At 31.5% G+C, this 26,271-nt stretch overlaps 1 protein-coding gene and 1 long non-coding RNA gene across 2 annotated transcripts in view; one reads left to right on the forward strand and one right to left on the reverse strand.

Moving 5' to 3' along the window:
* The window catches only part of LOC129951277 (uncharacterized), a 48,659-nt gene extending 27,866 nt beyond the window's left edge, over window positions 1-20,793 (reverse strand). The window contains exon 1 of the long non-coding RNA XR_008782168.1: window positions 20,727-20,793. This is a non-coding gene — a long non-coding RNA (uncharacterized LOC129951277). The remainder of the gene's footprint in view (window positions 1-20,726) is intronic.
* Window positions 20,794-21,022: 229 nt separating this feature from the next.
* LOC129951740 (ATP synthase subunit d, mitochondrial-like) lies at window positions 21,023-21,925 on the forward strand. Its single transcript, XM_056064049.1, has 3 exons — window positions 21,023-21,234; window positions 21,312-21,492; window positions 21,609-21,925. Exons 1-3 carry the CDS (start codon window positions 21,116-21,118, stop codon window positions 21,858-21,860), a joined length of 552 nt encoding a protein of 183 aa, XP_055920024.1. The 5' UTR covers window positions 21,023-21,115; the 3' UTR covers window positions 21,861-21,925.
* The last annotated feature ends 4,346 nt before the right edge of the window (window positions 21,926-26,271 follow it).

Below are 26,271 nucleotides of genomic sequence, written 5' to 3' on the forward strand. Positions count from 1 at the left end.
GCAATCCGAAAGTTTTGAATTCAATAGAGTTCCTACGGAAATAAAAAAAATATCTCCCAGGGGGGGAGGGTCATGATCCTTAAGACCCCCAACACCCTTGATCCGCCATTGAATTAGCTAACTAGATTAGGGTTGGCCATGAGAATAGACATGTTAAGATTTTGTTTAGTGTCGGTTTCGTCTCAGTATCGTTCTTAGTCTTGTCTCGGCCTCAGTTTTTTCACGATTTTTGTTTCAATGGTAGTCTCATCCCGTCCCAAATGTGTCTGAAAAGGGTATATTTCCTTTTTAACTTCCCATAGGAAGTTATTGTAATGGGTCCAACTAGTCAAATTGAGAATTTTGACATTTCTCGACGTTTCAAGGTCCCTAGAGTCGAAATAATAGATTTTTAAAAAGATGTCTGTGCGTGCGTGTGTACGTACGTTCGTACGTTCGCGACGTTTTTTTTGTCGTCTATAGCTCAAGAACCAGAAGAGATAGGTGAAGATTTTGGTTATCCCTAAATATCTTACGAACCAAAAACGCTAGAGACCTGAATTAAATTTTATATAATAAACTGTAACTTCATATCAAAGAAGTAAATTTTTTGAAAAAAATCCATTTAACGGTTTTTTTACAAATCAAAAAAACTGAAAAAAAAAATGTGTCATCTCCAAAACAATTTTGTGCAACGAAGAATAATGTTCTTGACATCTGATAAAATTTTGAGAAAAAATAAAAACATAAAAAAAAATGTATAAAAATTGGTAAAAATTGATTTTCGAATCAAATACCTTTTCAAAACTTTGAGATATTGGCTTTAATTTACTTTTATCTTTCAAAAAGTCTTGTTGTCAACATTCATTTAAAGTTTTAAAAAAATCGAATTGACAGATTTTTTACAAAAAATAAAAACCTAAAAAAAATGTATACAAGTTGGTAAAAATTAATTTTCGACTTAAATATCTCTTCAAAAATTAAAAATATTGGCTTCAAACTGATTTTATTTCACAGAAAATATTGTTTTCAATATTCAGGAAGTTTTATATAAAAATCCAACAGTTTGTTTTTTCATAAAAAATAAAATCTATAAAAAATAGTACGCAAATTTGGTAAAAATTGATACGAGTACATATAGACATACTTTTAGGCAAGACAAATCGACAGACGGGATGGGAAGTTATCAGTGTGGGTCGCATCCCAGCCTCTTTTTATGGTATTCATATCGACTTATTATTATATTATATCTCATTCAATGAGGAAATTGGAAAGTTTTAGACGTTTGACAGCTTATGGGTTAGCAGATATAAAGTACATTATTTTTTGATACCATTTTGTTTCAAATGTTATTTCAATCATTTCTGTTTGATTTTCCGAAATTTAATTTGACAACAGAACATTATATTCTATCAGAAATAAATGTTTTATTTACCCTTTTCTGGGGAACAATGTTTTTTAAAACATCAAAATCATAGTCATTTTTCAATAAAATCTAGCAGTTGGTGTTTTTTTAGATCATCCAATCCAATCGGTTATACGAAACGAGACAGAGACTAGTCTTGTCTCGTTGATAGCCTTTGTAAAATTGTTACAAATTATAGTTGAATTGAAAAGTCTGAAATTTCTTGACGTTTTAAGAGGGCATGTAAGTACGGTCGGTAATATTTTTTTCAAGAATCGTCAGAGATATAGACTTCATATAAATTGTGTTTAACAGACGGAGAAAGGACTTTCAAAAAAATTTAGTTAGTAGCTACAGAAATTAAAATTAAAAGTGAAAAAAAGTTGGTTACATCGTTACAGCATGATATTACCTCCAAAATAATTGTACGCATCAAAGAATAACGTTTTTGAGATTTTTTTTTTTAATCGAAGGGTCAATTGGAAAAATGATTTTCGACTCGAATATTTTCAATAATTTTTTAACTTCAATAAAAACACAAACTGATGTTCGATTCAATTATTTCGGAAATAAATAACTTGTATACACAATTTTCTAAGAAACAACAAATTTCAAAAATTGCTACTTAAATTCGTAATTGTTTTGGACTAAAAATCTCGGGAACAGAAGCAGAATTTGAAATCAAACTTATTTTATCATAATTAAATTATTGTCAAAAACTTTTTTACAAATTACGAAAACATACTAAAAACTACAAACAATTATTAGACTTGGTTTTCGACTACATTTTTTAGAGAAGAAAGAAAGAAAACCTTTTTAATCTTACACAAAATTTTGTTTTGATTTTTTTCCTAAACTCTTAAAAAAATCGACAAACAGGCACGTATAGGAAGTTCTAAAAACAAACATACTCGAAATCTGTATTCGTATTCGTTTAATATAAAAATGACAGAAATTAATATTAACGTTGAAACTCAAAAATGTAAAGAACAGTTTAAAAAGTTTGTCTCAAAGTTGAAATAAAAACGGACAAAATTATGTTAAAGTTTAGAATGGTTAAATTTTTTAAAACTTTTTTTTTTGGAAAACTTAAACCTTAGCATTTGAATTTTTTTCGGAAAGAAAATTGGAAATACCGAGAGCCAAATCCTGTTGTAGTTCTTACCTTGAGATCGTAGTACAATTTTTAAACATTATTCACGTTAATATATCACTATGAAATACTTTACAAAAAAATAATAATATATAAATATAATATATATAAATATTTTACTTATATATTTACTTATATCTTTAGATAAAATATCACTTTTCACACAACAAAAAAATTCGAGATAGTCCAGACGTTTTTTTTTTAAATTTTAATAATCAGATGTCAAAAAGAACATTTTTACAGTTCAACATTATTCTGAAGGTTATATTGTTTTTTGCTTTTCAGTGACTTTGATTAACATATATCTGATGAATTTATTTTTAGATAATTACAACTTTGTGTAGAGTCAAAATTTGTAATAGAAAATTTAACTAAAGTTTATAAGTAAACAAAAAATTCTGAAAACTAAGTTTTCTTGAAAGTTCGTTTTACACATTTATCATCCGTGGAACAAAATGTATTTGATGTATCTCTTTTAGTGAAAATTTGTCTTATAACAAAAAAATAAATTTTGCAATTTTTGAAGGATATTAATTTTTCAATTTGAAACATTCACTAGGCATATTATTTCGTTACGATTTATTGACTTAACCAAACCCAAAATCTGTAATTCTCTAAATATATTCCCTCTAAAAAGAATAAAAATAAAAATTGTATGCTATGGCGTATACGCACTTTTTTAATTTGTTGATTTCTTAAACATCTTTGGTTTTTAAATTTTAGATAATTTGATGCTGTCAGTTTTAAACAAAATTATTTGAATTAATGAAACATCATTACTAAATAATTAGTTATTTAATTTTAAGAAATTGTTGCAAAGTAGACCATTGTCGAGATATAAAAGTTTTACATTCACTTGTCTATATCAATTGACAAATTGTTATTTATGGAAATAACATTCATAATAACAACAACAAAAACCATATGTTGCCCAAACAAAACGGCCTTATAGTCAACCCATTTTAGTAAATAAATAGAAAACAACGCATCATATTATGGGTACAAAAAGATCCTTTAGATACGTCATATAGACCTCCTTTTGTGCTGTATAACATGAGAGCCTCGCTTTCAACAAAAAATTCCAACCCACCAACTCCAACCCACAAGACGAACGAAAGCTATTTGCTCCCTTTTTATCCGTATAGCTTTATATTTTATTTTTTTTTGCTTTTAAATATTTTTTTATCGTCGGTCGTGTAAAACTAAATAAAATTAAACATCTGCAAATGTTTCAGCATTCACTCACCTAACTCTTATTCTGTGTTTTGTTTTTTGTCCTCAGATATCCCAGGTAGGTAGGTAGGTAGGTACCTATAGGTCTAGGTTTGTATATACATAAAGAGGATAAACACAGATGTACATATGTATCTATATAAAAGTCTACACAACCTTTGCAACATATATAAACGTAAATTATATACAAGCATGTGTATATCTATATATATATGCGCATTTGTGTTTAGTACACCATTTCAGTTTCCAGATATTATTATATGGAAGCATTCATTAGAGCTCACTAATTACTCCAAGCTTTAATGAATAAGCTCTAATGAACCACTTTCCGTTAATTAAAAGTAGAGTAAAGTGGTCTGAGAGCGTCTCCTCTCCACCAACAGCACCCTTTAGCTCAACCATAACCCCAGTATGCTATACACATACTTATATATATTCCCTCTTTTTCTCTCTATCTCTTTCCCACGCTACTCTTGTAGCTCCTTACTCTTACCCCTAAGGATCTGCAGTAGCATTAGCAGCAGTTGTTGCCAGCACAGCAACATTTGGTTTATGATGACTAGTGGTCCAAGTCAGAGGGGTTCTTAGATTGGAATGGAGATGGAGATGGGGATGGGAACAGAGTGATGCGACGGAGCAGGAGGAGGGGGTGGTTGTTGGGTTTGGTGGTGTATATGAATAGAGGAGACGTTGAGCTCTAAGTTGAGGTGGAAATGTAGATGGATGAATGGTGGCGGGATGTGAATAAGGATACTTAAGGATTTAGTTGGGTTTTCTTGGTTAATTGGCAAAAGCGGTACGACTACGACTACGACGACGAACGGCGATGACTACGGACGAGAGGTTGTGTGATATGCCTGGCTTGGCTAGCTTAGCTAAGTTGATGATGATTGCGTATAGCTACACTAACACTAATACATATAAATACATGATAATGATGATTATTATGTTGACGGTCGGTTGTAGTGGCAATAATGATGATGGTGGTCGAGCAGCAATATCCTGTTTCATTTCATTTCATTTTGCAGGTGTTTAAGTAAGTGTATACAATACACATACAATAATAATGTACCTCTAAACCTATGTTCTTAATAGAAGAAGTAGGTACAGATATTACTTACCAAAACATTGAATAGAAAACTTAATGAAAATTGTAAGATTTTTCAATAGTTAATAGGTATAAAAGATATGATTTTCATTTCATTTAAAACGATATAATTGTTTCTTTGTTTAATAATAATGGAAGTTTTTATGAAAGAGATAAGCTTTTTATATAAAAACTCATTGAAAAATTCGAACAAAATAAAATGACGAATTATTGGTGATATTTCTAGGTTTTGAACTCAATTGTCCTTAAACGTTAAACCATTCGATGTTTACATTTTGTAACACAAATTTGGGTCAACAACAGTGCTGATAACCCTAACTGGTTCACTATAAACCGCTATTAGGTTTGAAATCATTTAGAATGAAAGCTGTAGACCCTATTGAGCTAAAATAATATCGAACTTGAAAAAAAAAAACAGAATACATATGAAGGTTTTCTAATCTGTTTTAATATTATAAAACTTAGGTGTATGTTTGTTTGTTTGCTTGTTTGATCGCGATAATCTCGGGAACTACGTCCGATTAAAAAAAAACTTTTTTAGAGTTAGATAGCTTATTTATTGAGAAAGGTTATGACACTTCACGCTTAGTGGAGCACTAATAAAGATTTTTGCAAACGGAACATCATATGTTTATCTATTAAGTTTGACTCACTTTACTCTATTCACTATACTAAAATAAAGTATGGGAGTAATGCCGCGAGAGCAGTATCATGTATTTTTTTTGTCGAATTTAAGATTTCAAAACTTTTAAACTGTTAAAAATTACTGTAGGAGCGCTTTTTTGACGAGTTTCAAGAAATTAATTGAGAAAGAAAACTATAAAAAAACTATAATATTTACAGATTGAAAATTTTAAGAATAAAATTATTATACCGTTCAAATAAACTAAAAACTCTTACGTTTTTTGACACCTTGTACAGTTTTAACAAGAATTTTAAGCATAATAATAATTTTTTGACAACTTGTTTTTAGTAATGTTGTTAATTAAGCAATTTGTTGGAAAATTAAATTCATCGTTTTTCTTATAAAAAAAAAATAAACAAAAAGTCTAAAAACTACAATACCAAGATCGTTAAACGTGTCGAAACTCAAATTTTTGATTTTATGTGTTGTGCATGTAGATTTTTTAAAGTTATGTAAACGAAAATTTGGTTTGCTAAGGCCCTCAGATACTCTAGAATTACCGCCAGAAAAATCTTTGAGAGCTCGATTGAAAGGATTGGGAAACTATTCATGATTTGCTAATACTCAAAACTTCAAAGGGATTTATTTCAATACTCCAATTTTTCAAATTCTTCGGTCATTATTGTAACTAAATTACAGGAGCTGTAAGTCATTTTAAAAAAGAAGACGTCGTTAGAAAAAAATAATAAAAAAAACTACTGTAAGCAGTAACTGTTTAACACTTGAGTTCACGCGCCCTATTTTTATACATCAATGCACGTGGCCTTCTATGGTAGACCATTTAATAATGTTAATATTTTTTATTTTAAAAACATATAAATGAAATAAATATTTTTGCGTAATGTTCAATTAGCCTTAAACATTGTAAAGTATTTCAAGTCTAATAATAATAAAAACTTGTAAGTTATGAGAAAAACTGTAACTGTTGTCTAATATAGTAAGCCACGCTCGCACTCTAGTGTTAAGAAAAAGTCTAATAAAATGTCGTTTACGCAATTTCGATTTTTGTATAGTATTAAAAAAAAAATAGTATATAAAAAATGTAAGTTCAAATTTTAAAAGCCGTATATGACTTCTATCCAATACCAAACATTAGCCCTCTAACACATTAAGCAATAAGCATCTCTAAAAATAGTCTACAATAATTTATTGGTAAATAATATGTATAAATATGATGTATTATACACATGCATGTATATGTGCTAGGTTGCGTTTAATTTCACTAATTAAAGCCTATACTCATTAGCGAAATGGATGTTGGATTTGTATCCTCAAACTTATCAGTGTCAAGCTTTTTATACCAACACCATCGCATCGTCATCATCAAAAATACCAACCACCCATTTAGACTTTTAGAAAGGAGCGTTGTTTGCTTACAATTTTTAAAGGGGACATTTATAGAACTTTACATTTGTTGGTCTTTTCATGGTTTAAAAGAATGAACAATTTTTCCTGGAGGTGCTTAGGAGTTATAGACACTTTTGAAAGGTTTACAAAATTCTATCGATCCATGGTGGTTAAATCCTTTAAAAGCCCTTTTTCCATGACGTTTTATTTAAGAGCGTTTAATTGTTTAAATGAGACAATACTATCGAAGTTTTTTGAAATGATGTGCAACGTGTCTGATTTTTGTTAAGTTTTCTCTCTGTCAACATTTTAGTAGTATTAACCCCCTTATAGCTACGTCCATGCATCATACACAAACAAATAAACCAAATTCCATTACGATGGAAAATATAAACGTTGTTGATCGTTCTAAAGCTAATTATGGTTTCCCAAATATAATTATACCTCGCCCAAAAAATATTTAATTAATATGATAGAAAAAAAACATAGCTCGCTATATGATATGTGAAGGAAGGGACAATGACGAGGATGCGAGACTCCGCGCCGAGCCAGCAACGATGATATGAACGCGAAGCTTCTAGTCAGTCCTCTAGTATTTCAAAAATTTTATTTTTATTTTGCCTCGTCTACTCCCATTTTGCTATAAAAAGGGGTTTTCAATTTTAGCTTTTTTTATTTTGAGTATGAACGAAATTCATCAATCATGTGAAGAAGTCTGGATGTTGCGGTTTTTGTTTGTTTGGTTTGGTGAAAAGGATGCCGGTGGAGTAGTGTTTTTCTAGAGGGGAATGTACATTTAAGATCTTGTATTTTGTATAAGAGGGCAAGATTGAAAGGTGATTGAAAAGTAAAACAATCTGAAAGATATTATTGGAGAGCGTCATTTAAAGTGTTAAGTTCTTTTTAAAGCTGGTTTATTTTGACAATTGTCCACGTTTAAAGGTCAGTTTTATGCACAAATGTATATCAATGGTTGGTAAAACATTACATACCAAATTATTATAAATTTGAAAACAAAAATTTTAATACATATTTGCAGGTTTCTATAAATATTAAAGAATAAATGATATTGACTCAACGACATAATCATCAATTTTACTATCAACGATTTTTAGTGGCTTGTGGAAGTGGGATTATTTGATAGATGTTTTTAATGCATCAAAGCAATTGTTCGTTTACGCCAAGTCACATTAAAGGTAAGATCTATATTGATTTATAACTGATCTTGGAGACGAAACAAATCAACAGTCGACTTGATTTGCACTCAAAGCCCAAAATGTAATTATAATATCAATTTGAATCTTAAAAAGCAAAAACGTGGTTGAGCCCAAATATCTAACGAACTAATCAATTTAATAATTTCAATTTAATATTGCGCATTGTGATGTCATACAGAGGTGGAGGATTTTTGTATAAAGAAATTACGATTTTAGTATATTTCTTAAAAAATTAAATTTTTTTTTTTTTTAAATAAATAAAAGTCTTACCGCCATACTTAAAGACACTTACTCGTATTTGCAGTTTTTCTCTTTGTTAAGTTATTGTAATCGTTCCGATTTTTCGGATTTGAAATTTTAACGCTTCTCGACATCAATTTTTGAGAGATGTCTGGGATGCGTACCACACTGAAAATTTCCCATCCCGTCTGTCAATTTGTCTTGCTTAAAAGTGTGTACGTTTACGAAAGTAGTGGGGTAAAAAAGTTTTCAATTGAATTATTCTTAAAAATTTTATAGACCAACAATATTTTTCATATCAAGAAATAGTTTTGTTTGAAAATCTGGTTCTGTTAAATAGATTTTTAGTAGAAAACAAAACTTTACCAATTTTAGTAGCATTTCTTAAATTTTTACAAATTGGATGAATGAAATTAATTTGAGAGATTTTAAGAACCGAACATCAATTTTAACCAATTTTGCGTACTATTTTTTGAGATTTTATTTTTTTATGAAAAATGGACTTAAAACTACTGAAATTCAAACACAATATTTTCTGTGAAACACAAAAATATAAAGACAAGATTTTTTATTTTTGAAAGCTTATTTGAGTCGAAAGTAAATTTTTAATAAGTTTTAGTATTGTTTTTTTTAGGTTGTTATTTTTTGTAAGAAAACTGTCAATTAGATTTTTTTCAAAATTTTACTGAATGTTGATAACAATATTTTTTAAAAGAGAAAAGTAGCTCAAAGCCAATATCTCAAGGTTTTGAAAAGTTATATGAGTCGAAGACCAATTTTTACCAACTTTTTTTGTTTAGGTTTTTATTTTTTGTAAAAAAAAACTGTCAAATCGAGTTTTGTCAAAATTTTAACAAATGTTAAAAAACGTTATTTTTCGTTCCAAAATATTGTTTTGGAGAAGAAAATTTTTTTTTCTTAAAATTTTCTAGGTGACAATTTTTTTTAGTTTTTTTTTGTTTGGCATCACTTTACAATAAATAATTTAAAATTTAATTTAACTCTTTAGCGTCATTGGTTTATGAGATATTTAGGGTTCGTCAAATTGTTCACCTTTTTTAAACTGCTATGGAAAAAAAACCATCCACGTAATTTTCCTGAGAGCCCTTTCGGCATCTTTTTATTCACTATTATCTGTATAACAAAATATATTTTAAGTCGATATATGTATCTTCTGATTCTTGAGCTATGGCCAACGAAAAAAACGTCTGGACGTACGATCGTACATACACACGCACTACTCTAGGGACCTTGAAACGACGAGAAATGTCAAAATTTTTAATTCGAGAAATCGGACCGATTACAATTACTTCCTATGGGAAGTTAAAAACTGGAAAAAGCAGTAATTTTTTTGTATAAAAACAAAACAATCAGTTGTTTTCCTAAAAATTAGAATCTACAAAAATAGATAGCAAAATTGGTAAAAATTGATGTTTGGTTCTCAATATCTTGTAAATCATAGAAGATATGGACTGCAAATGAATATCATTCATCCAATTTGTATTTGTTTGTAAAAGGCCGGGTTTCCATTTCCAAGAAAACTTCTGCAAATAATTGATAGTCTAAACACTTTTGCATCGACTCGCGAAAGTTCTTGCAGCTTATCGAAACAGTTTCGTATACCTTGCGCAAGTGGTATAAAGCAATTTTTGATAAGGTGGATACAGGATTTCTAAATAAATACATCAGGAAAAAATTTATTATCAAAGATTCAACCTGCTTAATGCTTACCTATTGTCATTAAATTATATGTACATAATAGATGCTAAGAATCGCAAAGCCAACAGTAGTCTTTCCTTCGGTGATATTGACTCAAGGAATCGATTGTCTTGTTTTTTTTTTTTAATAATATGACCCACTTTCAATATCAAAACTTCCAAATCAATTGCGTTCCTGAGAATGAAGTATTTTTGAGCATCTTCTATATTTAATTCGTTTAATCTATATATATAAAAGAAAGTCGTGTTAGTTACACCACTTATAACTCAAGAACGGCAGAACAGATTTGGCTGAAAATTGGTAGGGAGGTAGCTTAGAGCCAGGAGACGGACATAGGATACTTTTTATCCCGTTCGACAGCGTTCCCGTGTGACTTGACATGAAACGTCAGTCACTATAAAACGTGGTATAACAAAAAAGAATCAGACTTGGAATAACAAAACGCAAATGACAGCTATGTAATTGACGTAAAATGACAGCTATGCAATGACGTATGGATGACAATTTGATATTTGTAAGAATTCAATATAAAAACAATTTCTATTAAATAAATAATTAAGAAGTGGATTGAAGTGAAGTGAAGTTTAATTAAAAGTGAAGTGAAGTTTAATTAATAATGCCGAGACCAAGACGATCAAATCTTTCCCGACAAAGCCGTAATGCAAGAAAAATTCAAAATACTGCAAATGAAAGGACTGAAGAAGAAAAATAAATTGCACGTGAAAAGCGCCGCGATAGTATGACTCGACTTCGTGCTTCTCAATCACGAGAGAAAAGTGAAGCAGCCCGTGAAACAGCTCGGTTGGCAATGCAGAATCGTCGAGCGAACAACAGAAGGCAACAAATAGATAATTTGCGACGCAGAACAAGATATTTAGGTGATTTGAATCCAGCAGCGTTTCGAAAAGACGAACTTATCAACAATGTATTTCCAAATATTATTTCTAACTACAAAAATAGTGAATGGTTGAGTGAGCGAGCAATTTTAGCGGCTGAGAATAAAGATGTAGATGACCTGAACTACATAATTCAAAATTAGATCATTGGAACAATGCATTCATTCAAATCTATTGACTGCGTCACAAATGAAGATGAAGCCACCAACTATCCAATTGAATTTTTAAACTCTTTGGACGTGCCTGGCTTACCACAGCAAAATTTACGCCTAAAGGTTGGCTCCGTAGTAATCATGCTTCGAAATATGAACCAACCAAAACTGTGCAACGGTACGCGTTTGGTGGTTAGTAAATTGATGAACAAGGTAATTTACGCAACGATAATAATAAGAAAATTCAAAAGTGAGGAAGTTCTCAGTCCGAGGATCCCGATGATCCCTACCGATATGCCGTTTGAATTTAAAAGACTTCAATTTCCGATACGTCTTGCATTTGCCATGACCATCAACAAATCACAAGGCCAATCCTTAAAAGTTTGTGGTTTAAATCTAGAACATTCATGTTTTTCCCATGGTCAATTATACGTGGCATGTTCACGGGTCGGAAGACCACCTGCGTTGTTTGTTTTTGCGCCTGATAACAAAACAAAAAATGTCGTGTATCACAAGGTACTTAAGTGAAGAGCAACCTAAGTACTAAAATACAGAAATAATAATGAATGATTAATGTAGTTATTTAATTTTTTTTTGTATTTTTTTCCAATAAAAAAAAAACACAATCTGCTTATTTATTGCCATTAAGGCGGAAAAAAGTTCGTCGGGTCAGCTAGTAAATTATAAAAGGCATCAGCTTCCCGATTTTTTAAAATCAAATCTCGAGCCCAAGTTGATCTTTTTTTATAATATAATTATCATCGAAGCTGCTAATCGTTGACGTTTTCTCACCATGACTTCATAAATTTAAGTAAACAATTAGATTTCTTGCGACATTAATTGCTCTCCTGGTGTAAATACATCTGCAATAAATTGCGACATTTATTGGAGAAGAAATTTCAAGAATTCCTATGACAATGTAAACGTGACTGCAAGAAACTTCTGCAAGACTTCAACGAGTTCTAATGGAAACGCGGCCTAAGATATAAAAACTTTTCAGAAATACTTCTAAAATTGGTAAACATTGGTTTTCGACAAAAAATATCGTTAGCAAAAATATTGGGATTTGAAATCAAACTACTTCATTATATGCAAAATTTTGTTGGTACATAATTTTAAAATTGTTAAGAATAAATAAACTGATATTATTTTTTAACAAAACTGAGAACCTATAAACCCTTTAAGCAAGATAAATCAACAGATGGGATTGGAAGTTATTAGTGTGGGTATCATCCCAGCCTATTTTTTTTTATTTTTTTGTTTGTTCAACCGCGCTAATCACGTTCACATTTCATTCTTACATTTCACATTTTACGTTCTTACATATAGATTTAGAATTAGAAACATTTTTTATTCATTCATTTTTTTATTTCCATCTTAAATCTAGTACAATAGCAAGTGTAAACAAATATAGGAACTATATGAAAATTGTAAAATTCGTTAAAGGATTTTAAACTCGAGATTTTAATGGAACATAACATTACGACGGTAGAGAAGTAAAAAAAGTGGGTCCCCTGTTTCCGTCAGTCTGTCTGTCTTTCCTCGCCCCTACAGCACAAACCATTGGGTCGATTGAATTCGAACTTGAAAATTAAGGTTTTAAGCCGTTTCGCGTTAGGCGTTTTTTAAAATTTTATTTAACAAAAGTCCCCATATACATTTTTTGATCAAAAATTTTAAATTCTATTTTTTTTTCTAAAATGAACCGATAGATTTGTATTCAATTTTCTTTTATACTTTCTTTCTTAACTTGGCTTCTTTCAATAAAATAATATATTTTTTCATTGCTCCTAAAGTAGTCCTAAGGAAACGATATTTTGTTTTTAAGCTTTCTCAAGAACTAATGGACTGTTTTCAATAATGTTTTGTTCTCTTATACTGCCTTTATAATATTTGATGATCTTGTTTTCTTGAATGTCTTGTTTTTGTTGCTTTTAATGAAATATTATTATTGTTTTCGAAATTCGATATCTCAAAAACGGGTCAATTTTTTTCCGTAAATCAAACATTAAACATATATTTATTGTAAATCCGCATACTAAAAATATTTTAACAATTAATTTTGAAAATTGTATATTTAAAATTTGTATTAAAAAATCCGTTCTTACGATTGAAAAGAAACTTTTTTTTTTCAGGCACATTTTAAAATCTTAAATTATTGGAAATATTTTTAAACAGACTCTTTAGATACATTGATCAAGTTCCTGCTACCCATTCGTGTATTTTATTTATTTGGATTTTGGACATCGAGAGGGTTATAGTTTCTTATTTTAAAAAGTATGCATCAAAAATATAACATACCTCCTGTTTGTGTTTTAAGTTCGTTTTTGAATTTATGTGCATATATTTAAACAGATTTAAAATGGTTGTGTATTACAAAATTGTCTACTTACATATATAAGAATAGATAATCAAATAAACAATATTGATTGCAAGTGTATTAATAAAACTTGAGATTCAACCGAGCATTTTATTTAGTCTTCTAGTTGGATGGCGTTGCATACAATAGAACTTTTACGATATTCTTCAACTTTACCAAACTGTAGCATTGCCTAATCTACTAGTAAATAAGTTATAGATACAATGGGTAGGTTCATACATTTATTCAAAAATCATTGTCACTTAGGCGATGCTTTATAATTCTGTAATATTTAAGAGTAAATACTTTGCTTGATTTTTACCCATCTTTGTTTTAGTCCAATTACCAAATGCAAATAACACAAATCACGTAACTGCCACCCTTATAAATCTTCGCGTGTTGAAAATATTCATTTAAAAAAAAACCTTCGAAAGTCCTTTTATATTCAAAATGATTATAATGGTGGATATTTTCGATTCCAATTCCAACCACGTTCAATCCACACACCTTTCGGCTGGTTGCAAGTTGTGAATAAAAAAAGTGAAAGAAATGTTTAATAAAAATATTGACAAAAGCAAATAACAGAGATTGAAGAATTATTACGCTTCGTCGGAACCTTAATTTTACACAATTACTATCGAAGATCCTCCTCCAGGACGAACTCCGCTATTCCAGAACAAAATTTATACATCGTCATTGCAATGAAATATTTTTGAAGACAAATTGAACAAGCAATTTGCCACATTGAACCCAAAATTTTGGAAACTGCTATATACAGTTATACCAATCCCCACCGTAGTCTTCTATAAACTTGGAGAAAAGGGGATGTGGAATTTTAAAGGAAGATTGTTTCGAAAATTACATGTGTAACATTTTGTTTGTGTGTTGTGTTGTGCTGTGTTGCGACGATGCATTGCATCGCATCTCAGGACATGAAGCCAGGGATAGCACATAAGGCTCCACTATTCTCCGAAAGTGAAGTGAAGGCCAGTATACAAATTAAACTCTCTTTCTCTGAACCATGTATAGTATGGTATGAAACGGGTTGTGTTTCGTATGATGTGGAGGTATATTTTGTGCAAGGACGATTGGATTTCGTGGTGACAGTGTGGCATTGTTGACGCTAGCTCGCATATTCAATCGAAATACTTCAATTGGACAATATTACCGAATACGTGCTAGGAATTTCAACAATTTTGAGGAGCCAGTAAGTCCTAACATACATGTGTCTATGTATAGAGGACGATTGTGTTGCCTAAAAGCAATCAAAATTCTTGACGAATTACCAGGGAACATGGACGAAAACACACATCAGTTGAGTTAACGTGAAATGGTTTTTGTTGTGATGTTCATTTATGCTATTGAGAAGTTTAAAATTTTGTTTTATTCAGCTTGCGTAGTTTCAAGGAATTCCAGGATCAATCAAATTAAATAATCATTTGATAGAGGTAGAAAAGGATCAAATTTGTAGTAAATTGTCACATCTTTTTTTTGTATAATGAAGATAAATAGCAAATAGATGACCAGTTGAAAACCATGAAATAAGATGTTAAAAACTTTTAATAGAGGTTCAAATGTCTGTCTTAAATTCGGTCCATCTTGGAAATATCTGGGTTTGAGTATAATTTCTTGGGCCTACTTCCTGAAAATAAGATCTTTCTATAAAGGCTTTTAAATTGTATTTTTATTGGATTTTTGTTAACAACCATAATGTCAAATTTACGTCTTTCAGTTATTCAGTTTGTTTTTCAATTTTGTTTGGGCAAACTGGTGAATGTATATATTGCTTCGTGGCTTGGCCTTGTCTCCGTTTGAAATGCACCTGAGCTCAGAAGATGAAGGTAATAGATTAAAGCAGGGATGCATTGCATAAGCTTATTTTTCTTTCAAGCATTTGGAAGCTCAATCTTATCAAGTTTGGAAGATCTCACTTCACATCAGATCCAAAAAAGTCTAACGTATTCTTAAAATGAGTCTGTCGTTTTGTCTTGCTTAAAAGTTAGTAGGTTTTCTAGTTTTTTTGATTATTTAAAAAACAATTAATTTACCAACAATATTTTGCATATAATGAAATAGTCTCATTTTAAAATTTAGATTTCTAGTTGAAAACCAATGTTTACCAATTTTAGTAGCATTTCTTATTTTTTTTATTTTTTATAAACGGTGATTTCTTAACTGTTGTTTTCTTGGCAATACTGGTTTAAACAGCAGACGCACGTTTCGTGTTTTGTTTCACAGTCAAACATCTTCAATTTGGTCTATAATTTAACCGTGAATCATCTTACAAACGAACATTGCTTGCAAATTATTGAATTTTATTATCAAAGTGCGTGCTCTGCTAAGAAAATTCTTCGTGCGCTTTTTACCGAAAAATTGTGTTTACCGACGAAGGTCATTTTTGGCTCAATGGGTAGGTAAATAAGCAGAATTGTCAAATTTGGAGTGAATATCAGTTAGAAGCATTACAAGAGCTACCAATGAATAAAGAAATAGTCACAGGTTGGTGCGTTTTATGGGCTAGTGGCATCATTGGACCGTTTTTGTTCAAAGATGATGCAAATCGTAACGTAACCGTGAATGGTGAGTGCTACCGTGAGATGATATGCAGATTCTTTTTGCCCAAAATGCAAAAGCTTGACTTGCATGACATGTGGTTTCAACAAGATGGTGCCACATGTCACACAGCACGCGCAACAACGGACTTATTGAGAGGCAAGTTCGGTGAACATATTATTTCACGTTTGGGGCCGGTCAATTGGCCGCCTAGATCGAGGGATTTAGCGCCTTTAGACTTTTAAGTGTGGGGCTATATTAAAGCTCACGTCGATACAGACAAGCTTGCTTTAATTGACGCATTGGAAGACAACTTTGAAGCAATTATTCGTCATATACCGGCCAAAATGCTGGAAAGAGTATGCTGAAATTGGACTAAGCAGATGGACCATTTGATGCGCAGTCAAGGTCAACATTGGCACGAAATAATCTTTAAACATTTAATTATATGGACCGTTCTATCGATTCAAATAAAGATTTCATGCATTTTTCTGAATTGTATTATTTTTTTTTGTTGTTAAAAATTTGCGTTTTTTTTTGTAGATTTTATTTTTATGAAAAAATGGACCGTTGGATTTTTATACAAAATTTTATCGACTACAATATTTTTTTTTGTGAGATAAAGTAAGTTTTAAGCTAATGGTTTTTTATTTTTAAAAAGATATTTGAGTAAAAGGTTCAATTTTACAACATTTAGTATTGATTCTTTAATATGTTTTTTTTATTTTTATAAAATAACTGCCATTTACATTTTACTCAAAATTCAACAGAATGTTGAAACAAATATTTTTTTTTTTAAATAAATTTGATTTGAATCCAATATCTCAAATCTTTAAAATGTTATTGGAGTCAAAAATCAATTATTACGAACTTTTATTAATTTTTTTTAGGATTTTATTTTTTTATAAAAACTGTCAATTCCATTTTACCAGATGTCAAAACTTTTAGTTTTTTATCATTTTTGGTTCGTAAAATATTCGAGGTGACAAATATAATTTGTCAGTCTTTTGATTTATAAAAAACCCGATAATTGCATTTTTACCATCAGTTACGATATATAATTTAAAATTTAATTTAAGTCTCTAGCGGTTCTGGTTCGTGAGATACTTTGGGTTTACCAAAATGTTCACTTTTTTTTAAAATGCTGTGGTAAAAAACCACCCACTCAATTTTCTTGAGTGTCCTTTCTGCATTATTATCTGTATAACAGAAGTTATTGAAAGTCTATGTTTGGTACAGGGTCTTGAGCTTTTGATGGAAAAAAAAGCTTACCATACTAACGTACACACACACGAACAAAAATCTTTTATTTTGAATCTAGTGACTTTGAAACGTCAAGAAATTTCAAAACTTTCACTTCTAAAAATCGGACTTCTAAAAATCGGACCGATTACAATAACTTTCTATGGGATGTTAAAAATTAATGAGTGATTTGTATCTTGGGCTGGCTACATGAAGTCTTTTGGCGGAATCACTATACAAAAGATGACCTGGTTAACCATCAGCATTATGAACAAGTGATATCAACTTCTTTTCGGTGAAAGGAAATGATCCAGTGGCCAACACCTCCAACAAGACAAAATTGTCAAAAAAAAACATTAGAATTCAAACCTAAATTGTTCTAAAAAATATCAACATGAAAAAATTTCAGTTTTTGATCCAGTTCAAGTTTTCATAGGAGAAATCATAACCGTTAATTTTCACTCAAAATTGTGTTAAAATTTATTTTATAATTCCATTCGTGAACGTTATTTTGATTATCAACGCTTAAGGGACTGCAACATTTGTGAACCACCATGTATGGATAGTTTTAGTTTTGGCAATCCTTTAACTGACCAATTTAATAACTTACAGTTTAGGGAATTAATGTTAAGTCTTGAAGTAAATTTTTTACTATCCTTTATATTTGTTTGTAATAGTCTAGTATAAGTTACGCCTGTAAACAAAATTTGGAGGAGACAGCGTTAATTAATATTTACAAAAAAATTGCGTCGACGCCTCAGTGACTTTGCATTAAAATTTGCATTTAGAAGGCAATTAACGATCGTATGTATTTGGCTAAGTTCTAAACAAGGATTGCGTGTTAAGGAACAAACCTTTTAAGCTATTGTGAAAAAGGTAAAGGTAGCATGACAATGGAACTTTCTTCTTCTGAGTTGATTCTGAGTGCAATATACTCGTACAAATACTTTAAACTTTTGTTTCTGCTTATGGCTTTGTGATAAATGACAAAGCAAACTTTTTAGCCTGTTGCATAGTATTTACCTGCTGTTTTTCTTCGTTGTGACAATTTCTTACCATATCAAAGGATCTTTCTTTGAATTTGCTGATTTTAAAATCACATTTTAGTCACAGATAAACCAAATAAATGGTATTTCTCTTTTGTTTTAATTTCATTAGCATCACAAGCCTTAAAATTCTTTAGATACTTGAAAAACAAACTTAACCATATTTAAGTTGCATTGTACAATGAACATCCAGTTAAACATAGATTGGTACACATTGGATATCCAGTTGAATGAATCTCTCAAAACCGAGAAAGTAAATTCGTTATAACAGACGACATCTTTCTTAACCATACAATAGTTCTTCTAGGACAGCGTTTAGAAAATAGAGTATAAAGCAAAACAAGCGACAAGTTGGAAAATCAAAATCCTCTTTTTGATTTAACATGCGGAAATTTACTTCTAATTTAGTGTCCTCTTCTTGTCATTTTGTTTAACACAACACAACACAAAACTCACAAACGCAAAGAATGAAGTGATGCTTAAGTAGGTACAAGGTTTATACTGATTTTCTTCGTTTTTCGTTAGTATATGTACTCAAAACCTCATGAGACTAGAGCGACATTGTGACAAATGTTTGCGTTAACGTTTACATTTGAAAATTCGAATTGAAGAAGAAAATTAAGAGTATCACAAAGAGCTTTGATGTCCTTTAGTCCTTTATGCGAATAAACATGCCAAGAAACTATCGTTGTCTGGCTTTGTATGTATTTTAGACTATGCAGAATTCCGATGGTTTGAGTATTTTATAGTTTTCCTTTTGTGGAAAATTGTTTAACACTAAAGTTTGTGTAAGGTGTGTAGTTAAGGTTTCTAATGAAACATTAGCTTTAAGGGGACAGACTTAGACAACTAAATGCCTAACAACGTTTTCTTAAAAAATGAACAAATACTAGAAAAGTCCTTGGTTCCTGCGTTGAGGTAGTTTGACACAAATTGACAAGACTGCGTGAAAAGTCCTTAAAAAAAACGTCGTAAAATTGGGTCCCCCTATGACAGTGAGGGTAAACTGTTTTCTGGCCCCCTATAACTACCTCCTTGATAAACTTTTTGGCTATGCAAATCCGGTGCTAGACTTGGAGTAAAAGGTATTACAATCAGCAGATATTGTGTGAAGAAGAGTTGTTCTTTGAACAAAATTCTGTAAATTAGAAGGCCCAAGCAATTGCTGTGCAAATAGAAGAATGTACCAAAATTAATTCTTAAGAAGGACAAATGTGGAATTACAGAATACAGAATATTTGGTGTAAAGAAACATGCATACGTTGTTGGTTTACATTACTTTATTTTGTATACGTAGATTACTGTAGGGGTATGCTTTTGTAGAAACCTAAATTTCCTACAAAAAACACTCGTATGTTGAAAAGTTGATAAGAAACTTCCTTACCTTCAAATCAACTACTGAGGTAGAAATTGTTAAGATGACAAAATTTTTATTTTTATTTTCCTACCTAATAAAAAGTCATAAAAATGCCTTCCTCCCACGTTTTGTAATGATGATGGTGCGCAGCACTGCTTAAGTTCAAAAATTGCCCTCTATGTGCCAACTGAAATTTTGACCATCTGGGACGCGTTTTAAGCGAGGTATTCGCATTTCAAGTTTGAACATGGATTTTTGCCTTTAACTTTTTGTAACAATCAAAGATAGGCACAGCAATTGAAAGGACAATTCTGAAATTTCAGCCTTCTAGGTGGTCTAGATCAGGAACTAAAGGAGTTCAAAAACTACACTCTAGGTGCCAACTTTTGACCATCTAGGAGGCGTTTTAAGCAAGATATTCGCATTTTTAGTTTGGGTTCATGGATTCTATTTCTGCCTGTGTCACCTAAAGTATTTCGCACGGGTATTGTCTCTTTCTAGGAATTAAATAGTCCTTAAAGAAAAATTCTTCCCATGAAAAGTGCCTTCTTAATTTAGCACTTCGGATTCGGCATAAAAACTATAGGTCCCCTCTATTCCCGTAAATTACTCAAACACAAGTATGGTCAAGAGTTGCAAATTACTAGCTCTAGTTCTTTAAGGACTGAAACTACACCTAATTTGTTTATTTTTTTTCTCACAAGAGCTATTAAATGATTTTACCTACATTCCGCGGGATGAATTTTCTTTGGTACTACTCAGCTCGTTTAGCAGTAACCTTTTATAAATTGTATGGGGGGCTTTGATTTGTACTTACGTACGTACATATTTAGTGTTTTGTTGTGATCTTTGAAATGGATGTTACTAATCATGATAGAAACTGTAATTTAACTAAAATAATATATACAACATAAAAATGTACGTATACGCCCAAGAGTACCAAATTTCATTAAAACATGTGACATACAAACTGTCTGAGTAATACAATATTATGACAGTAATTTAAAAAATTATGTACAACTTTCCAACACTTACCTTTTTTGAAATTAAGTTTTGCTATTTTTTTGGTGTCCCTGTCCAGTGAATATTGAAATCTTTTTCTGGGTGTTTTCGTTGTTAGTTTTTGAAGAATGTTTGCTAAAAATAAAAAAGGCACCGATATTTTTTTATTCAGAAAATATGTAAACCATTAAAAAATATTAAAGAAAATGCTGCTTAATGGGATTTTGTTCCTAATTCAAAAAAATCCACAATTTTCGAAACTTATAAAGTAATTATTTTTAAATCACTTTACTTAGATTCTTAAAGTAATGAATATTTTAAAACTTCAAAATACTTATTACTAATCATATTTTTCTACGCTTTATCTACAGAAGTGCTCACTTATTTTCTCCATATTTTTTTGAAATAATTACAATTTGTAAATGGTTCCAAAGCAAGCAACAATAAATTTTTTTTCATTTTTTGAATTAAGAAAACGGTGTCCAAAAAATCAAATCAAAGAATTAGAATATTTTTATTCAAAACATCTAAAATATCGAGAGTTTGTATTTATTTTTAAATTCCTTATTTCAAGTAGATTATTATTGATTTATATATGTTTGTCTTTTTATTTTATAGACGTTTATTGATTTTAAAAAAGGATGCTCCTGTTATTGACTGGGAATACTATAGACAAAATGTTCGATCAAAAAATGTGCCAATAGTGAATGAGTTAGAGAAACAATATAAAAGCTTTTGTGTGCCATATCCTGAGGATATTTATGCTAAGAAATTTGACGAGCTCAAAGCTATTGTTGAGGTTATTTTGTTATTGTTTGTATCTAATGCAAAATCCATTTATTTTTAAAAGAAACTTCACGACTTGTTTGATTCCTATCTGTCCTATCTATGTCAACCATTTTTATATCTTTTAAGGTTGAAGTTGCAGAATTTATCAAACAATCCAACCAACGTATTGCTAAGTATGAGGAGAGAATTGCTACACTAAAATCTATGCTGCCATATGATCAAATGACTTGGGAAGATTACTGTAATTTATGTCCAGAAGAAGCACCGGATTTTTTGAATAAACCAACTTTCTGGCCTCATAACAAAGAAGAACAAATTGGATATGTGGAGAACGAGGAAGATGTCATGAGAAGACTATACTATAAGGACTACGTGTAGTCAATATTTTATGTTTTCAGTTGTATGTTTCATTTTCGAATTATAATTTTTGATATACATATGTACTTGGCCATAATTTTTTTCTAAAATACGACCGATTTTTTTAAAATGTAAAACTGCTTACAGCTTTTCTATATGAAAATAACGATTTTTGTATACCCATTTTTTTGTTTTCCAAAGTTGCATTTCTAATTTTTGTTTTGTTTTTGTTGTGAAAAAAATTTGTAAACAATTTTAGTAATTTTTAATGAATGCCGTATCTCAATGAAAGACTGTCATCCCTTTAAAAAGAAAATTTGGTCAAGTCAGTGGATTGTTAAGGAAAAATCCAAAATAATTGTTCAAACAAAATTTCTAACTTTTCTTCAAAAATGTACTTGAAAAACTTGTCACAATACAAAAATCGCAACTTTGATACGGACACAGAATTTTAAAAATTCAAAAACCGAATATTTTTAATGCCTAAATTCTTCTGTTTTCAATAAGTGTTGCATTGTTTTTTTATTTTTTTTTTTCAAAGGTAGGGCAATCAGTTTTTTCAGCCGTACAGCCTTAGCCGTTGAGTAGATTGCATGCAAACTTGATAATAAAGATTGTGAGCGGATTCGAGTTAGGCGTTTCTAACAAGAGCAAAAGATTTTTATGAAAATTCTCATTTTTCTTAGCATGGCTTCTATTAATATAAATTGGTCCTGATTCGAAGAATCTGTTTGCAAAAAATACTTGTGTTTTTAAATTTAACGATAAAATAAGCTTTTATTCCATTTTATTAATTAAAAAATACTTTGATTTTTACATTTTTTTCGAAAACCTTTGGAGCATTTTTTTTAAATTAAAAATGTTAAAAATTATTTTTTTTTTCAATTTGGTTTTAAAAATATATTCTTGTATGCTTATAAATATCCGTTTAACATTGAAATTCTTTTAACAACAATTATTTTTGAAATATAGAATTTTGAAAGTAAATAATTTTTCTTTTGAAAATCAAACAAATATAATTGAACCAGTTTAAAGCTTGTGCAGAAAAAAACGTATTGAAATCTGTTCGTGAGCTCTTGAGAAATTTTAAAACAAAATAACTGTTCTATGGATTTATCATTACTGAGTAATACACAAATATTGAAAGAAGCCAAGTTAAGAAAACGATTTTTGAACAAAATTTCATACAAATCTTGCGGTTCGTTTTTACGAAAATTCGAATTTTGTATTTTTAACCTACAACTTTGTTATTTTCAGTCTTGAAATAATGAAAAAAATCTGCTTAAAAGTTATATTTTTAAGTTTCAACATAATCGACAAAATGATTTGGTCTGTACAGGCGAGGACAGACAGACGGACGTAATGTCTTTTTTGATCAAAATATCGAGTTTGAGATAGTCTACGGTTGCAAAACTTCCCATAGAGGTTCAATATGTTGAAATAAAAAACAGCTCTAATAAAAATAAGTGTTTGGGAAATAAAGGAATAGGTCATGAAGTATATTTTTAATTATTTTACAAAAACATTTTTAACTTCCTATAGGAAGTTTTTGTAATCGTCCGATTTTTCGAATTAAAAATGTTGATATTTCTCTACGTTTCAACGGCCTTAGAGTCTAAGTAAAAGATTTTTAGAGAGATGTCTGTGCGTGCGAAGTTGCGAAGCACCAAACAGCCTCGGATACGGACGGATTTACTATTGACAACCTACGCAAACGAATTAAGGACAACGAACTTCGGATATGCACGTGGAAGTTAAGTCCCTTAACGGACCAGGAAATACGATAGGAGGGGCCAGGCAAACTATGGTGACTGCTACTACGAAAACCAACATCGCTTATTTGGATGCAGCTTTGTCATTGGAGCCAGACGTAGGCAAGAAGTCTTGAGCTACGATATTAAAATTGTCCTAGGTGATTTTAATGCCAAGCTAGGAAGGAAAGACATCTTTGGTGGAATAATCGGGGAAAACAGCCTGCACTATAACACTTACGACAACGAATTCAGGCTCATAGATTTTGCTGCAGGGTTGAAACGTCATTGTAGCAAGTACTCGTTTTCCACACTTCCACAAAGGAACTTGGAGTTCTCCAGATCAATCTACTGTCAAACAGATTGACCATATTGCGATCAACGCCAGACACGCTTCCATCATCAAGAATGTCCGAACTTTCTGAGGAACTAACATCAAATCGGACCACTACCTCGTTGTAGCCAAGTTAGCACTTCGGTTTTCCAGATCCAAGTCAAAACCGGAAGGTACTGGGAGAAGGTACAACGTCGAACGGCTACAATCGCAAGAGATCGCCAAATCCTTTTCCGACCGAATAACAAGTAAACCATTGGCAACAATGCCAAAATGCAATCAGAGAAGCCGCCTCTGATGTGCTGGGCTTCAAGCAGCCACCAACAAGGAACCCCTGGTTTGATGAGGAATGTTGGCAAGCAAGTGCAGCCAAGCAACAGGCATGCAAAGCGGCGCTACATAAAAGGACGAGAGCTGCTCATGAGCTCTATGAGCAGAAGAGGCGAGAGGAACACCGACTTCTCAGAAGGAAAAAGAGACGGCATGAGAAGCGTGCGGTCGAAGATGTTGAGAGGTTTAAAAGCAGGAATGAAGTTCGAAAGTTTTATGAACAGGTGAAATGAAATTCGCAGGTACATAAACCTAGAACCGAAGGCTACAAACACGAAAGTGGAAATATCATAGTGGAACAGCAGTCAATGTTGAGAATATGGAAGGACCACTTCTGCAGACTGTATAACAGCGACTACGCACCGAATTCCGCTGTCAAGCAGGATGATTCTTTCAACATAGACGGTGAAAGCAAACAATCCCGTCCTCCCGACTTAGATGAAGTAAAGATTGCTTTATCTTAGCTGAAGTCTAATAAAGCCGCTGGAGCGGATGGCTTGAATGCCGAGCTCCTTAAAGCAGCTGGAAATAAGTTGGTTAGGAGCATGCACCAACTTATCTGTAAGATATGGTCGGAAGAAAGCATGCCCGATGAATGGAACCTCAATATTGTTTGCCCGATCCTGAAAAAAGAGAGCCTCTAAACTGCTCCAACTATAGAGGAATCAGTCTACTTAACATCGCCTATAAAATCATCACTGCCTTAATATGTGAACGTCTAAAGCCCATCGTCAACAATCTGATAGGTCTTTATCAGTGTGGTTTTAGACCAGGAAATTCCACAGTTGATCAAATATTCCCATTACGGCAGATCTTGGAAAAAAAACCCAAGACTTAAGCAGAGGCGGCAAAAATGGGTTTAACGTTAATGAGGGCAAAATAAAGTACATACTGTCGTCACCATCGACAGACGTAACTTTGAGGTAGTCAAGGACTTCGTCTAACTAGGCTCCGCTGTAAACGCAGAAAACAACACCAGTGCTGAGATCAAACGCAGAATTACTCTTGCTAACCGCTGTTTCCTTAGACTAAGACATCAATTTAGTGGTAAAGTCCTCTCGAGGGACCAAAGTGTCGCTATATAAGACCCTTATCATCCCCGTCCTGCTATACGGTGCAGAATCATGGACTATGACAAAAGCGGACGAAAGCACCTTGGGTCGCTTCGAGAAAAAAGTTGTTGGTCTGATCTACGGTCTCGTATGCATCGAAGGGGAGTGGAGGAGAAGATGGAACGACGAGCTGTTCGCACTGAACAGCGACGTAGACATAGCCAGAAGGGTAAAAGTCTAATGACTAATATGGCTGGGTCACGTAGAGCGCATGGAAACCAAGGCTCCGGCCGGAAAGTCTTCGAATCCACACGAACAGGACAGCGCAGTAGAGGAAGACCGCGGATCACCCAACTGGAGACATCTAACTAGGGACCGAGCTAGTTGCTGAAGTTTGTTGGGTGAGGCCCTAGTTCACTCAGGACTGTAGCGCCACTTTAAGTAAGTAAGTAAGTCGTGCGTGCGTGTGTACGTTTGCAAGTTTTTCATCTCCCATAGCTCAAGAACCAGTAAAGATATCGACTTCAAAAAAATGCACAAAGGACTCTCAAAAAAATTGAGTGGTTGGTTTTTTTGCCATTTTTCTACAATTTAAAAAAATTGAAAATGTTGGCTAACCCAAAGTATTTAACGAACCAATAACGCTAGACTTTAATTTAATTTTAAATTATAAATTGTAACGTGACACCAAACAAGTATGTATATTAAACAAAAAAATCCAATCAACTTTTTTTATAAATAAAAAAAAAGAAATTTTAGGAGCAAAAATGACTTTATCTCGAAAATGATTGCATGCAACAGGAAAAAAAACGATTTTGACAGTTTTTTTTACAAAAAATAAAAACCTAAAGAAACATTACTAAAAGTTGGTTAAAATTGATTTTCGACTCAAATATCTTTTAAAAAATTGGAGATTATGGTTTCAAACTAATTATTTTATTATATAAGAAATATTTTTCCAACAT

The sequence above is a fragment of the Eupeodes corollae genome, chromosome 3 (assembly GCF_945859685.1).
Source record: "Eupeodes corollae chromosome 3, idEupCoro1.1, whole genome shotgun sequence".
NCBI lineage: Eukaryota > Metazoa > Arthropoda > Insecta > Diptera > Syrphidae > Eupeodes > Eupeodes corollae.

Coding starts and splice junctions, on each gene's coding strand:
- LOC129951740 (XM_056064049.1), top strand. CDS start 21,116: ATGGTTCCAAAGCAAGCAACAATAAATTTTTTTTCATTTTTTGAATTA. Junction 21,235..21,311: donor AAACATCTAAAATATCGAGA/GTTTGTATTTAT, acceptor TTTATTTTATAG/ACGTTTATTGATTTTAAAAA. Junction 21,493..21,608: donor AGCTCAAAGCTATTGTTGAG/GTTATTTTGTTA, acceptor ATATCTTTTAAG/GTTGAAGTTGCAGAATTTAT.